Raw genomic sequence first — 16,157 nt, forward strand, 5'->3', positions numbered from 1 at the left:
ATGATATCTAAAACTCTAAAATGGATGACAATTTTTCGCTAGTTACGTAATGTGGAAAATACGGAATTATGACGTAAAATATTTTACATAGTCTTCAATAATTTCTATCTTTTATTGTCTAGTGGGGAGATGCATCCTCTATTCTTCCAGGATCGCACTGGATAGAGTAAAAAGTAGGCTGATAGTTTTGTCATCATTGCCATCATTATCATCATTGAGTCGGCGTCAAAAGATGTGACATGGTATGAGAGGCAACAACAGTTAAGCAGGATAACATGAAGGATGAATTTTAATAAAACAAAAATATTTTAAGATGCTAAATTAACAAGAGTTCTCACTGAAATGATGTTCTAGAACTTTCTGAAATCAGTGTATAATTAAATGTGCTGCATAGCAACACCACTAATTTAGAATTTTTTCAATCTATTAATTTTTTGCTGATTTTGTAAGACTTTTATATTTCTAATACTTTTCCAAGGTTTTAGTAGGAGAAAAACAATTAAAATCATTCACGAAAAATAATGTTTTTAAGCATCATCTAAATCACATTTGTATATAATTTAAGTTGATTGAACACTCATAAAAGCCGATAAATTTAAAGTGGTGAATCAATGTAACACTCCTAAATATAAAAAATTCAAAATTGAAGTAAAAATGCTTTTTAAAAAACGCTTTTAATTTATTTATCTAAAATCGAAATTTTCTTACTCACATTAACAAATATTAAAAAAAGTTATCTACTTACTAAAAATGCGAACATTGTTAACAGCTGCATTCGTGTGAGATATAAGCAAGGTCGATTTTTTGCCAGTTGAAGAAGGGGTTGATGGTTCCCGAACGTCTGCTCTTTTCATCTTCGCACTAAACATGTTGTTTATTAAGATTAACTGTTGACAGAATAATGATAATTAATTGTTAGTGAATATAAATAATATAACGGGAGATAACGGAGCATTTTTGAGAAAAGTTAATTCAAGGAAAAATTAACTTTCATAGTTTTAAGAAAATTAAATAAGAAATAAAAGTTTTGATACTACCAACCATATATCGATGAAATAAAATATTAAAAGTGCTATCATAAAATTTAAACTCGAATATCATAAGTGAAATAAACTAAAATAAGTTATTGGTTAAATTCAAATTGTTTCAAACATTTAAAATACATTTAAAAGATTGAATAAGACACAAGATTGTGTAGAGTTCAGAGAAACAAGTCAAAATTATTGTTGTCATCAAAACGATTTGTAGTTCGAATTATGATGAAAAAAAATTTCTAACTCATTAGGTTTTCTACTTTCAGATTTCGATCTCTGAAAAACGTTGAATTTCTTCATCCTGCAACATAAAAAATATAACTATTTTATTTTAATCCATGCCGCGAACTCAACTATTTTTATAAATATTTTTTGACAGGCTTCAATGCAAACATTTTATACAAAAATCATTACACTAATTTTTTTATTTATATTAATTCAAAATTCAATTCATTAGTGAAATTATTTTGATTGGTTTAAGACAGTGGCGGATCTAGATATCTTTGACGGGGGAGGGGCAAAAATTTGAAAATGTTTAAATTTTCACTAAGGAAGCCAACATTTTCCCGAGAGGGGGCAAGATTTGTGGTAGTGTGGCTGACGACTTTTTTTTGCTTATTGCTTATCACGTTACGTTCAATTTTTGGTTGATTTTACGCATAAAACGGTCCGTTTTCTGACTTTAATTAAAAAACTGCTCCCAACAGGGAGGGGGCAGGCCCCCCGGCCTCCCTAGATCTGCCACTGATTGAAAACGAACATACTGCTTGTTGTTGTACCCAGATGACTTGATATTATTATGGAATGTTAAGGGAAGTTTTTCTACAATTCTACCTTTTTTATCTAATCCTCCAAATTTATTTACTGCTGCAAATGACATTTAATTAAAACTGAATTCAAAAGAATGTACTTGTAAACGTTGGTAACAATGATGTTGCTTGCTTATATGATATATATAATGAAAAGTACGTACAACGATGGTTGTTTCCGATGCTGTTTGAGGAATTTTTAGGAATTAAATGACATTTCAGTATGGAGTTACTTGTTAGCGATTGTCTGTGGAGTGGGAGGATCAGAAATGATAGTGACTTTCAAACTAATAAATTTTAGGTTCCCATTAACCTTGAAACTGTTGTCAAGCGATTGTCACCCATTCCATTATCAAATTCAAAGTTAAATGACAATATACAAATTTCTTTCTTGACAAATTTGCTTACCAAAATCCAAAACTGTAAAGATTTCATTAAAAAAAAGTAAAAATGATAATGTCAAAAAGCACAAACTTTGTTTTGGACACGTGGGCACTGCGTTATAACTAAATTTTTTACAGAAGACAAACCACAGCTTTTACCAGCAGAGTCTGAATGAATTGTATCTGATCATGAAAATTAATTAATAATGGAAAACTTTCAGATGTGCAAAATGTGCGAACTGTTTGTTTATTGTGTAATAATGAACAATAACTTTATCATTTTTATTAAAAAAAACAATTTTATCGACAAAAGTTTATTGAAAAAATAAAATTAAAGCCATAGAATAACCTTCGAAAAAGAGATTGACGACTAAATCAAATGACATTGCGTTAAATATTAACAGCCGGTCTGCCAAACCAATTATCAAACAAGTTTTCACACACGTTAATTCCCTAACAATGATAAAGAGAATACAATGATGATGACAGTAATTTTTTTAAATCATTCAATCAGCTAATGAAAAAAAAAACTATTAACGTTTAAAAAATTTAATATTCTGAAGATGTTATCATCAACCATAGGTGATAATTATGACAGATTTATGCATGTATAGAACAATAAACCTATTTTTTTTGTTCTTCATCATGCAGCTCTGACATACGCAGAACCGCTTACTTATCATTCCTGTATATAAACCATCGGGCCATAAAGACTATACTATCCACACCACACGATGTACTACCCATTATACATGCACGCGCAAGCACCGCATCATACACACATGGCTTATGATAGTCTTTGAGTTTCGGACCGACAATGTTCGAAGCAGGCCATTGCGTAACTGCCCGAGACATGGCACTTTTACCGATTGAGCTAACTTGCCGACTTGAATGGTAAATTTTACCGAGGTTTTCACTCGGCAATTAGACTTATAATGGCACCACATATCCTAATTACTCACTGTCCTATATGAATAAATTAGCATAACTTTCGTTTTACGTTAAGTATACACTTAAATTGCACACAGAGAACGTTTGAACCTTATTAAGTATAAATATTACCTTAACAATTCAGAATCGCATTCTGGATTGTTTCGATGATCCTCATCAGAATTAACATTCGACTGTATGAAAGACTGCTGCCATTCTTTGAAAGAAGAAATTGTGCAGTAGTACATGAACAGGGTGGTCGGTTCACTAACCATCGGCTCTACAGGCTCGTCATATTTCAGTTTGTCACATTTTTCAACTGAGAAGATTAATTTTTTTAAATTGATCGATGATATATTTGATACTATTAATTAAATGCAAACTTTTTCTTGCTGGGTCTTGAAAAGGTAAGGAGATATTGATGATTTTATTTAAATCTAATTTGTGAATGCAAATATATTCCCCAGAATCAGTTATCACAAAGAACCGTACCTAAAATATATATTGAACATTGTAAACATAAACCTTTATCGAGTGAAGATATTCAATGTGAATATATCAATGAAATTCACAAGTTGAAAACCCCAGATAAAGACGAGACCGGCTTTAACCTGGTTAAATTACTTGGAACAGATGATGACAAGCCGGGCTCCAAGTAGAAAATGTGTTTGAAGAAAATGGATTTGCAATGAAAACGACTTTTTACCAACTCATTGATTTGTCAATACATATCTAACAGACCAGGTCTGATATTAAATGATTTTGCAGTGGATTTAAAGTGGAATTATGTGTTGTGAATTTTTGCGGTTGCACGGCTGGACCCAAAAAAGCAGCACAAGCACAATGCAACGTCACTGGTGATGTTCAAACACACATAACTAGAATAAATGATTCAAACATAAATCGGCTTTAAATATATAATTTGAATTATGTATATAGGTTAACAGATTGTTTCGTTGAGATTACCAGTAAAATTTGTAACTGAATTAATAAGATGTTTAACTACAATGTGTGTCGTGTTGAATTGAAAACATTAAGAAACATTTTGGTTATAAACCACATTTCAGGAATATTTCTTAGTTTTTATTGCGTTTGTCTTGTTATTCTTGATTGATTTTTTAACATCTGTACTCGAGCTAGATTTAACATTTTTTAATATTTAAAGTATACGAGATTATATTTTTCAAATAATTGTTCAAATAGATGTATTCGAGAATTGAAAAATTTGTAGCACTGATATAATTAAATACCAATCCATCCTTGGAAGCGATAGAGAATTGATTATGAAGACCATGCATGCAGATGCACGTGAGAGGTGATGATGAGATGATAGCAGATGAGTACAACAACGTCATCGAATTCACTCCCCACACCTGCATGGCGTGGAGATGACCAAAAATAATTTCAAAATAAGTTCCAAATGCATTTTCACAACTCACCTTGAATGTTCTGTCATCAGATATAGAGACCAAAGTTTTTGAATACGTCGGAATGAACTCTGAACAATTAACGGTTTGCAAATGTCCTTCAAACTTTGCTATTTGTTTCCTTAACTTCAAAGTTAATATTTAAGAACAATAATATAGCATTTATAACGTTATTATTATTTATCAAAGTTTAAACAACTATTTAAATTCATAAAATTACTTTAATGCATCAATATATTCAGAATTTGACCAAAATTGGACAAAAATTAGACTTTTAAAAGATACCTCGATAGAAAAAACAAGAACATCGTTGACTGCACACACAGCAACTAATGATACATCTCCGTTAATAGAAATGTGGCTGACAGTATCAATCTGGGATATCACAACACCTTTCATAGACCTGTCTGGAATACAGGAATCCTAAATTCTTAACATCCAATTAAATTATTATAATTTCAAAGTAATTTGTTAACATGAAAGAATATTGAAAATTGTCTTAATGACCTTTTTCTGGCAATGAAAATGTTTGTTTTATCTCTTTCACTTTCCACATGATTAAATAATTGGAATCGGCAGATACAAGAACAGTGTCCCCATCATCAATAGCATCTTCGTTTGAACTTTCGAATCTACCACTATCACTAAATCTCAGACAAGTTACTTGGTTGAAGTGGCCAATGAGAGCAAGTGCCTGAAAATTATTCAATTGGAATGATTGATGTAGTAGCCTATGTATGTATCGATTTTCTGTCGTATTCTTGAAGCACTATTTTCGAGTGAAATAAATTTTACTAGCAGCCTGAGTTCTTTATGATCTAATTTAATTTGTTGATGTATCTTAACATATGAATGTCATATGCAGACTTAAAAACAATTACACAATCTTGTACACACTTTAACAAAGAGATGCAAACTCACACCAACTAATACAAATTTTTGTAACTTATAATTCAATCGCTCTTTAAAAATATACACAAATTTCTAAGCACAAAACCGAAAATGAACATTAGAACAGAAACTTTACAGACCTATACAAAATTATACAAACTTACAGAAACTCGAACAAAACTCGTTTTACAACATTAAGCTCATTGCCTCGTCTATCAAAAAGCGCGCACACGCACTCCTACAATCTTATGTTATTATTTTAATATAATTCAAAGATCAATTTCTATATATTACACCAATTCAATGTTTTAAGTATGCGTAACTGTCTCGTTCATGAGCATTAAATGTATGCAGAATTGTTCACGATTTTGTTCAGTTAAGATTTCTAATGTGTTAATGTGCGTGCGTGTGTCTGTGTCTGTAAGGAGAAGAAAAAAGAAAAAAAAGTACATTAAATGAAAAAAAAGGAAAGCACCATGGCTAGTTGAGGTGAGTTGCAGAAACATTTATGCGGTTGTTTAGGAGATTAATCAAGAAAGAACAATACAAAGATGGAAAAAAAGTCTTGGATTAATAACTGAATTAAGAATTTACTTTAGTATCAAGACAATGCATGTTCCAAACTGATATATCATTATTGTTGCTTGGAAAAGCTGCCCATTCTTGGTGGCATGCCATTTGCATATTGCTCAGAAGTTTTGATATGCCAACTGTTAAATGCTTTATTAGTGTCATAACGATCAAAATAATTAAATGTTAATTTATAACTAAATTGTAACAAACGCCTATGCACTTAATTTTAGATAGTAAAACTTAAAACTATGAAAACCCAACAGTCTAGAAAGAAGTGTTTACACAAATTTCACAAAAATTTTTTTTATGTTAGCACATTGAAAAATGTCATCTGTGATTGCATGTTTTCTATTTATAATTAAAAAATTTCATGTATTTGAATTGGCATGGTATGATTCTTATGTTGATTTGTTCATTTCACTTCAATAATATTATTCTCATTCAATAAAAAAACCATTATTTAACGTAAATATATTGTATTTAAGATTTAAGAAAAAGTGACTTTTAACAACAACACAAAGCAGACAATCAAATTATATAATATTTTAGTTTTATTATTTATATTTATTAATCTTTATTTTGTAATTTTTGAACTTTTAAATGTTGATGTGCAGTAGAAATGTAAATTGGAGCTTTTTAAATTAATCTTATAAAAACTGAAACCGGATAACACCACTGATTACAAAAAAAGAATATTGGATCTCTTATTTCGTCAGTCTTTAATGTAAATTGACATCGATAAAAAGATAACGTTGCCATGGAAACGAAGAACTTTTTAATTCGAACATAGATATCATAAATATAATAAATCATAATTCGATTTTGATGGTGAATTAGTAACCGATGTCTAACAACAAACTAGTTAGATTTTTGGCAGCCATAGTAATCTGCACAAAGAAGCCCTTACACACAATGATGAAGCCATTGCATCCCTCTTTAGTTTGGTGGTTCGAACATTTGGTTACAAGCTGTTACAAGCTTCAAGTAGTGATTCTTGAATGTCTAAGTTTGTGAAATATAAATTAAATAATATATGTATATATATATATATATATTCTTTTTGTAGTTTATCATCATGGTCATTTATGATGTTGCTTTATATATATATATATATATATATATATATATATATATTCTATAAATTCTACCAAATGTTTGGCTGGCGTTAATGTTTGTAGTTCGTTTTTTCGATTTTTCTCACTAAAGTTTTTTGGAGAACGTTTAGTTTATTATTAAAATTCAAAATTAACTTATTTTCCGAATTCATGCTGCAAATAAGGTCATATTTCGATTTCGATTGAATCATCATCAGTGTAATTTAGTTTATACAAGGAAATATTCACTTTGTCAAAGTGAACTTAGATGGAAATTAGGTGTCAGATATATATATATACATATATATTAGAATAAGGTGATGAAAATGAACACTAGATGCCTATGTAGATTAACTTATCCCAAGTTTCAAATTTTTAAAAATCTATCGGCCAAAATTGTTGGTAGTTATTGAATAAAAATAGGAACATTTTTCAAATTTCTGTATTTTATTTTCAGTTGTTTTATTTTTAACAAACCAGGTGAACATGATTCACAAATAATTACATAGGTACATAAATACATTAGTCCCTTTCTTCAAAACTGTGAGGCCGTAAGTATAAGATGAACAGAATTTCGAGCAGAAATCATCAACTAGCAAGCGCCAAAATGATTCTATTAGATTCTAAATTAGATTCTATATGTACATGTCTATATAAACAGATACCTCTGTGTGTGAGTGGGAGCCTGTACCATTACATAGAAAAACCAGAAAAGATCAAAATAAAAAATTTGACGAGGAATTGCCTAATTAGACATAATACAAATAAATGTTGGGAATGGTAGAATAAACTAAAAAGATCATGAATCAAATTGACGGGTATAAAATTAGTGGCATGACGTGGAGTGCAGTAGCATCATAACTGGAGAAAATAATTAATTAAGGTAGAAACGGTAATAATAGAGAATAACAAGTAAGTTTTCACGACAACAAATCATTCGACAGAATAACGATGAAGTACTGAAACATGAGTCGTCAATAAAGAAGAGGTATTAACGCCACTTACAAACAACAATATCAAGAACATAATTACAATTATAATACAACAGGCAGTTAATATTTTATCAGCATTAAAACGGGAAAGCCGCCGAGTCCTTGGCAGATTTGATGGGTGCTTGTTCTTCTTCAATTTTTTCTTGCTCTTTCTGCCACACTACCTTCTTTCTGTGGGCAATAATAGAGTCATTCACTTTGCTGTCAATCATCTTCTCTGTCAGTACGCCGTCATCTGATGCGTATGCTGCAGCCTGTACGAGCAAATTAGAAAAAGTCAGAAACAAAATTAACATTTAAGCACAGATGAAAAAAAAGATAATTTTATTGAGCGTAAATGCATTACTGAGGATTAAAATAAATTATTGCTAATAGATAGTTTGAGCTTTGAAACAAATACATTCATTTAATAAGCCTATCTGCTTATCTATTTCATTTCAGTAACAGAAGTATAACTGAAAATATATAAGTTGCCGTTATAAAATAAAAGATAAATTTTAAAATAACAATATTTCATGCAAACAACAAGCTACTCGATTTAAGACTCATATATGACAGAACTAAAACGAAACAAAGTTTGCAATAAAGTTTAAGTTTTCAAAATTACATACGAAATAGGATATAAATTCAAATTAACGCAGCAAACAAACCTGCCAGGCAACACCAAGTTTTGATATTTCTCTACCAGACAATCCTTCGGTATTCTTGGCAATTTCCGAACATTTTGCACCATAGTCAAATAGAGCAACTTTCAGCCGCCTGTTTATAAAAAACAAATTATTGATTAAGTTTAATAACATTTTGGTAACACGTGGTACATTCCTATCTAGCTAATTAAAAATTCGTCCACCGTTTAAAAATTTCATCACTCAATTTAATATGAACAACATTTAAACAATTTAAATATAAATCAAGGAGAAGCATCAACAACTGCAATAATATTTATAGAAGGAATAAATAATATTCAGATGGTATCAATGAAGTAGCAGAGAAGTTACTTTTTGCCTTCAGCAGCAGGTTGCAGAACAAACTTATCAAAATACAACCGCACCATTCTCTCTCTCTCTTCTAATGACGGCTTGTCGAATTCGACCATTTCATCAATTCGATCGTTGATTGCCCAATCAAACTGCTCTGGTTGGTTACTGGCCAGCACCAACATGAACCTTTCAAGTAAAGTATTAACATCAAATAATCACATGCAAATTTGCTATTGATCGAGTCCAACGATTCTATAACCACAATCAATCTATTACAACAAGGTTTTACATAAGTTACAACAACAACAACACACGTTTATACGACATTTTCCCCGAGATCGGGGGTTGCCGTTTTACATAAGTTAATTCGATATTAATTGAAAATAAATAATAAGCAAGCACACAGCAGAGCGCTCATGATGATGAGCACCAGATATGAACAACAACGTAAATCGTGAAGGGGTATGGAACAAACTTGTTTGATTGTTCACCAGTCCGGTACAGGAAGGCATTCAACGTGGCCCGCAAGTCCTCACTGATCTTCTCCTGATCATATAAAAATTAATTATGCAATACAGAAAGAAAATTATTATATTTCATCAGAATAAAAATTATTATTATTATATAATTCAGACGAATTCATTCAGGTAGGTACACATACATACACCACACACACACACACACACACACATACACACACACACATACATATATATATATATATATATATATATATATATATATATATATATATATATATTTTATTTATTTTCATAATAGATTTCTTTACAGTACCCTCAGCAGTTCAATGTTAAAACATGATAAGAATTCAACATATGAAAAAATAAATTATCGTCCACATAACTTTACAAAAATTTTAGCTCTCAAGTAATCTAGTCATATACTTGATTGTCTAGAGATTATCTTAAAAATTCACAAATTATCAAATTAAACTATTCTTTTTTTTTAAATTGACCAACAAATGATTTCCATTGCATTTAATGTTACTAAGATTTCATATCATGAATTCAAAAAGGCCAATGAAAACTAGAAAGGTTCTAACTAAAAGATTTCATCTCACCTGACTTCGCTTCCTCAAGAAAGCATCAGCCTCGTCAACAAACAACAAGACACTGTTTTCAAATGAATAAGTCAACTTTAAATTATCAATAAAAAAAATTTCACTAAAATGAAACATGATCATAAAACTCATCCCTAACGAAAAATGCGGAAAAGAGAAAATAACAAAGAAGAAAGCACAAACCCTCTCCTGCTGCTACCGGCCCACTCAAAGACCCGGTGCATGGCCGTCACGCCATCCCGACCCATTGGAGCAACATCACCACCCGTCATTATGGCGTAGTCCATCCCAGAATGCTTTGCCAGGCTCTGCAAATGACAAATGTTTCTGCATATCATTTATATATAAAAGATATATACGCATTGCATGTATTTAACAATATGTATGCAACATAAACGATAAATAACGATATTTAATTACAAAGAGCCATTATAGTAGTTATAGTAGCAGTAGTAATAGTAGTGGTAGTAGTATTAGTAGTAGTAACAGTTGTAGTAGTAGTTTTAATAGTCGTAGCAGTAGTTCACTAATTAATTAATAATTAACTATTAATTAAAGTAATTAATTTGAATTAATTAAGCTAGAATTCAAATAATAAAATTTAAAGTTTAAAAAACGTACATACAGAAGAATTATTTAAATAAAAATCTATCTGTTTCTGCTTTGTTTTTGTAATTAAAAGTCATCTCTCTACAATAACTTCGAAAAAAACAATTTTTCATTGTGAACTATAAGTTCAAACAATTAATAAGATTTGAGTTAATTATGCAAAAATAATTTAATGAACAAATCGAATCAAACCTAATTTCAATGAAATCGTTGTTTAATTTTTCTAACAACTACTAAAACTGATATTGTTGATAATCGTTGAATAATTTTCAAAAATTTGAACTAAATTCCTAAATCTATAAAGTTTAACTAATAATGAGAAATAAATTTATAATTTCGATAAATCGTTAAATAAATGGATAATTTTTTTGACGTTTGCAGATAGGAGTATGAAAAACTTGGCTAAAGAGGTTAGTCCTAGTCCTTTCTTAATTCAGTTATATTCAGTGGACGATCTGGGGAAGAAGGCGGGGCTAAAAGTCAGTAAAAGTCGGTTTTTAGACAACCGTTTTGAAGTACAAGATCAATCAAAAATTGGTGTGATAATCATAAAAAAAAGTGTCGCCAGTCTAATTTTGACCGCACTAGCGAACATTTGGTTAATTTTTAGGTTCCCCGTCAAATTTTAACATTTTGCAAATTTTGGCCCCCCGTCAGTGTTTCCGCCACTGATAATGAAATATGTATTTTTTTAAATTTGTAAGAAATTTCACGCAACATTACAAGTGATATTGTAACTAGTAATAATAAAGAAATTATGAAACGGTTGTTGATTGAAAACATAAGCCAAACTAATTCATCTACCCTGATCTAAACTCACATGACATCTTTATAGTTATTGATGGGTTCTGTTTAAACTATTTTTGTTGATAATTTTATACTTAATCAACGACTTGAAAAAAATAAAACAAAATAGTTTACTTTGGCAAACATAGTTTTACCAGTGCCCGGAGGTCCATAGAACAAAATATTTCTGTAGAAACCTTGGTTGGTCTTGGTGTGCCGTGTTGCTATGGCAATATCTCTCAAGCGTTCTTCTAATGATGGCTGTTGTGTTATAATGATTATGAACCATCATAAATAAATAAATAGATCGTATGAATATTAGCTTACAGATACATCCGGCCAATTATCATAATATATAATGTTATCAAATATAATTTTGCAAAGATTGAATTAAGCAAAAATACGAGCCTTCAAAACAATTCCCTTAAGAGCATCTTCAGCTTTTAATGAGATTCTTTTGAATGTCTGTTTAGGGCAAATTAAAATTAAATGTACACTGAAAGCAAAATTAAACATCAGATTGGTAAAAATTACCATCAAATCAGAGAAAAACATCAGACCAGATTAGATATAAGAGAAGTCATGTATCAAAGCAATCCCATTATGAAAAAAATGAAGAATACAACCTCTATTGGATGTTTGACAGCATCAACAAATGTCAGTCTGGATGTTTCCCTGATAAGACTGGGTTTTCCTAATCTGTTTTCAACGTAGCGAGCTGCTACACCTGTACCAAACTTGGCAGCATACACGCCCACTGCCAAAGCTGATAAACCGGCTATCTGCCATAATTGTGTCCATAATTTTAAATGAACACGATTGTAAACTACTACATGCAGTATTCAACAGAACACTTTGAAAATGATGAATTAAAATCTTGAAACAAAAAAATAAGCAGCATCGTTATTATTAAAACAAAGATGGATCAAATTAAATGATGGCCTATGAGCATTTCTTCAATAAATATTTCTTCAATTTTAGTAGCAAATAATTATATTGAAGTAATTGTTGTTGCAACTAACCGTGGCTATTATTTTGTCCTTATCTGAAATGAATGTTTGAAACCCAGCACCCAACACATTTCCTGCCGTCCTGTGGTGTCATGAAATGAGTGGGCTATAAGAATAGTTATTAAAAACTATTCACACCAACCACATAAAATCAAAGTTTAAATACCAAATAGTGAAAGTGTTTGTAACAATGCCAAGTTAAATTATATATAATATAAAACGAGCAATAGTTTAAAATTTAAACTTCAAGTAACAAATTAAATCTGAAATTGGACTTATGAAAAGAAAGAGTTGGGATGGTGAATGTCTTAAAATTGTTTTTTAGAGAGTACTATTTGAAATTTGAATCCCAGCTATATTCACAAATACCAGCAAAAGGAATTAAAAACCTTTGCAAAAAAGTTTTCATGTGATTTGAATTTGAATTAAAATTAGCAAATAGGAAATAATACTAAAACTACCAACCCATGCAGGGAAACATTGAAACAACCAAGTACGAAGCAACTAACTGGATTGATTCTATTATTGTTTTCCTTCTCTCAGCAGCTTTAACTCGAATTTGTTCTAAATGAATATCTTTGTTCTCCCTTTCTGCCAATGCTTTTGCTCTCATCTCTGCTTCAACTCTCTTCATTTCGGTTTGTTGTCGTAGCTCCATCTCGTGCTCCACAGTTTCTTTACAATATTATAATCATTCAACTCATTGGTATTTAAAGTAATTGAGTTATAAATAGGCTGAAGAAGTTGTTCATGGTTGTAAAGTAGCATGAGTTATATTCATGACTAGAATTCACGTTAAGTCGTCATCAGGTTAGCACGCAAATGAAATAACACAACGCTCTAAAAATGGGTTATATCTCACATAATTGGAAAACAAAAAATGTTAAGTCTAAAAAATCTATTACTTAATTTATAAATTTACTGACACGACAAAAGATTTTATTATTTATGTGATGACATACTACAAACATAAATGAGACTTCCACACATACAGATCACAAATTTGAACATTTTGTATAAAAATAACAGTAAAGGTGACAATGAAGAGTGTTTATAGCCCTGTGAAAATGTCAAAATTATTATTAGAATTAAATTATTTGAATCAAAATCTATCACATTAAAAGAAATTCAAACAAGATGTTATATACATAACACACACCTAAATAAGCATATCATATCATAACATAACAAAAGATTTTAAATATATTCTGTCCTATCATATATTATTCAAAAACTGACTGGCAAAATTTGAAGCAATTATTTAAAATCTTGAGACTACAAACTTCTTCGCATAGCCTCCTGCTTAGCTACTGATTCTTCTTGCTTCCTCAGATTTTCTTCTTGCATTTTTGCCTAACCAATGAAATAAATATTATTTTTCATGTAACTCAATTAAGTATATAAGAAACACATTATAAATAATAAAAAGGTAACAAACATCATTAAATATAAAAAAGAGTTTTGCAATTTTTGAAAAATGTTAAAAGTCCAGTGATTATTGCAGGAAAATTGAATAATTAGCCCAATCGATATTCATCAAATAAATACGAAGGGAGAATTGTATAGCATGATCTTCAGAATTGCTATTAATAAAAGAGTTAAAAGAAACCTTAAAATTATGATGGGACCTTGATGGTTTTCGGAAGATAAAAAACATTTACATGTTACAAATTGAAAAACCTTTAATGGGTAAAAATAATAAATACCTGCTGGATGAGTTGGTCATCGTATCTTTTGCGAGCTAGCTGGTCCTGGTACTCCGCTCTTTTTTGGTTCTGTTTCGTTTCTTCCACCAAAGTCTTTCTCCTTTCCTCATTGGCCATTTTGATCTGCTCACTTTTCATTCTTTCAACTTCCACTTCATATTGCTAGTAGAGTATTTGTATGTTTCTTTGTGAGTTTCTTTACACATTTAATAAAATGTAAAGTAATCAATTTAAATCAATTGTATAAGAAAAATAGTATGATATATAAATTTTGATCAACTAACTTTTATAGATATTTGATTTTCTAATATTTTTACATCTTCTTGTTTTTTAGTCAGTTCTAAAGCATCTTTGGCATAAGCTTCAATAAAAATTAAATTAAAATAACAAAATCAGTCACATTTCAATTTCAGCTGTTCATCACTCAAACAGATGTTCCATAGTTTAGTCTGAGTAACATTAACAGTAAGATAAAATGAAGCCAACAGTAAAAGTTTATTACTGTCAGGCTGACATAAATGGTAGGAAGGGAAACTATGGAAGTTGCAAACTGGCAAAAATGTGAGAACATATCTCAGACAAAAGTAACAATTTGATAGCAGCATTCATATAGTATTATAATTATACTTAGATTTTAAATATTTCTTAGTCTTAAACCGAAGTTTTAGTTGACGCATGAGTGTGTGCCATAAAAAAACAATTTAAGAGTTTAACTTAACTAAAGCTTGGTGACTGATGATAAGTTGTAAATGAAGTGACCTTAAATTTAAAATTTAGCAAATGGTGTAAAAAGCATAAGTATTGACTATTGAGCATAAGAAACAAAGTGATATGCAGTAACTGTTACATAAAAATACTTGTGTTATAACTTAACAATAAAATGAGATAAATAAGACAAAATGAGATAAAATAATTTTTTATGCTCAATACTTATAAATTACAGTTTTACACCATTTGCTAAATTGATAAGTTATTTTATTTTTATTCATCAATTTTATTTTGTTTGGTTACTTTTCTAATTCTTATCTTCAAATGTTTTTGTTAATATGAAATTCAATTAAGTAAGTTACTGTTAGGACATCAATAAAATTAAGTTAAAAAATTACTTCACATCATTTTATGACTTTAAAAAAAAGCCTGATTTTTTTAAACAATTTACTTTACTACATAACAAACTACAAAAGTACACATACTGTAGTTTTTTTAAATTAATTAAATAAAAACTAAAAAAAGCCGGCAAGATCAACAAGAGAAATTAAACATACGTGATCTTTCCAATTCTTTTGCGGCTTTTGCGGCCCTTTCTAAGGCGGCAGAATCAAACCGGTAAGATTCAGAGACATGTCCTTGGCTACCCTTGTCGCCCTTGTCTTTTCCTCCCTCGTCACCCCCACTTGGGGGTGGAGGAAGAGCAAACTGCGAAAAATCAGGTGTGCTACCTTTATTTAATCCAAACAACCAAGACATTTTATGATCTTTTAAGAAGTAACACAAAACTACAATAAAAAACACATTAAAATAAAATCGTGCAATTGAACGATAATAAGAGGAATTTAAGGGTGAACATTTAAAACATTGCGTTCTATGCTGCTGATGAAACCATAATAGTGGTTCATTTATTTTTCTATGCTCTTAGGGCTACAAATTGTATAAAAAATATTACTGAAATACATTTCGTTATTGATAATAAATAAATATTGAATAAAAAGCACTTAAAAATTTTTCCACACTAATGAGTCTAAATCTAGGTCGAAGCATATTGTCTAAACCATGGATATATGGTGTATATGTATATGATACATCATGGTCTAAATGTTGATAAGCTGTGATAGGGAGAAGATGAAAAGGATGA

The 16,157-nt window shown here is 30.2% G+C and overlaps 2 protein-coding genes across 2 annotated transcripts; both read right to left on the reverse strand.

The window, feature by feature from the left end:
- Positions 1–118: 118 nt before the first annotated feature.
- Positions 119–6,209, reverse strand: HELRODRAFT_170162 (hypothetical protein; the record flags this gene model as incomplete). The annotated part of the gene is made up of 13 exons (XM_009015981.1): positions 119–178; positions 759–887; positions 1,795–1,901; positions 2,008–2,090; positions 2,157–2,263; positions 2,318–2,394; positions 2,576–2,679; positions 3,289–3,475; positions 4,448–4,529; positions 4,596–4,709; positions 4,869–4,990; positions 5,091–5,277; positions 6,069–6,209. The coding sequence occupies 13 exons, from the start codon at positions 6,207–6,209 to the stop codon at positions 119–121; spliced, it is 1,500 nt and encodes a 499-aa protein (XP_009014229.1).
- A 1,356-nt stretch (positions 6,210–7,565) lies between these two features.
- Positions 7,566–15,848, reverse strand: HELRODRAFT_185441 (hypothetical protein). The gene is made up of 15 exons (XM_009015982.1): positions 15,571–15,848; positions 14,590–14,666; positions 14,306–14,467; positions 13,883–13,952; positions 13,109–13,274; positions 12,612–12,681; positions 12,216–12,371; positions 11,998–12,054; positions 11,725–11,850; positions 10,378–10,502; positions 10,195–10,246; positions 9,589–9,659; positions 9,132–9,299; positions 8,784–8,892; positions 7,566–8,387 (listed from the first exon to the last, which is right to left on the reverse strand). Exons 1-15 carry the CDS (start codon positions 15,770–15,772, stop codon positions 8,211–8,213), a joined length of 1,788 nt encoding a protein of 595 aa, XP_009014230.1. The 5' UTR covers positions 15,773–15,848; the 3' UTR covers positions 7,566–8,210.
- Positions 15,849–16,157: the final 309 nt, after the last annotated feature.

Source organism: Helobdella robusta (genome assembly GCF_000326865.2).
Source record: "Helobdella robusta unplaced genomic scaffold HELROscaffold_17, whole genome shotgun sequence".
In the NCBI taxonomy this organism is placed as follows: domain Eukaryota; kingdom Metazoa; phylum Annelida; class Clitellata; order Rhynchobdellida; family Glossiphoniidae; genus Helobdella; species Helobdella robusta.

Coding starts and splice junctions, on each gene's coding strand:
- HELRODRAFT_185441 (XM_009015982.1), bottom strand. CDS start 15,772: ATGTCTTGGTTGTTTGGATTAAATAAAGGTAGCACACCTGATTTTTCG. Junction 12,682..13,108: donor ACAATAATAGAATCAATCCA/GTTAGTTGCTTC, acceptor ATGACACCACAG/GACGGCAGGAAATGTGTTGG. Junction 11,851..11,997: donor TTAAGGGAATTGTTTTGAAG/GCTCGTATTTTT, acceptor ATAACACAACAG/CCATCATTAGAAGAACGCTT.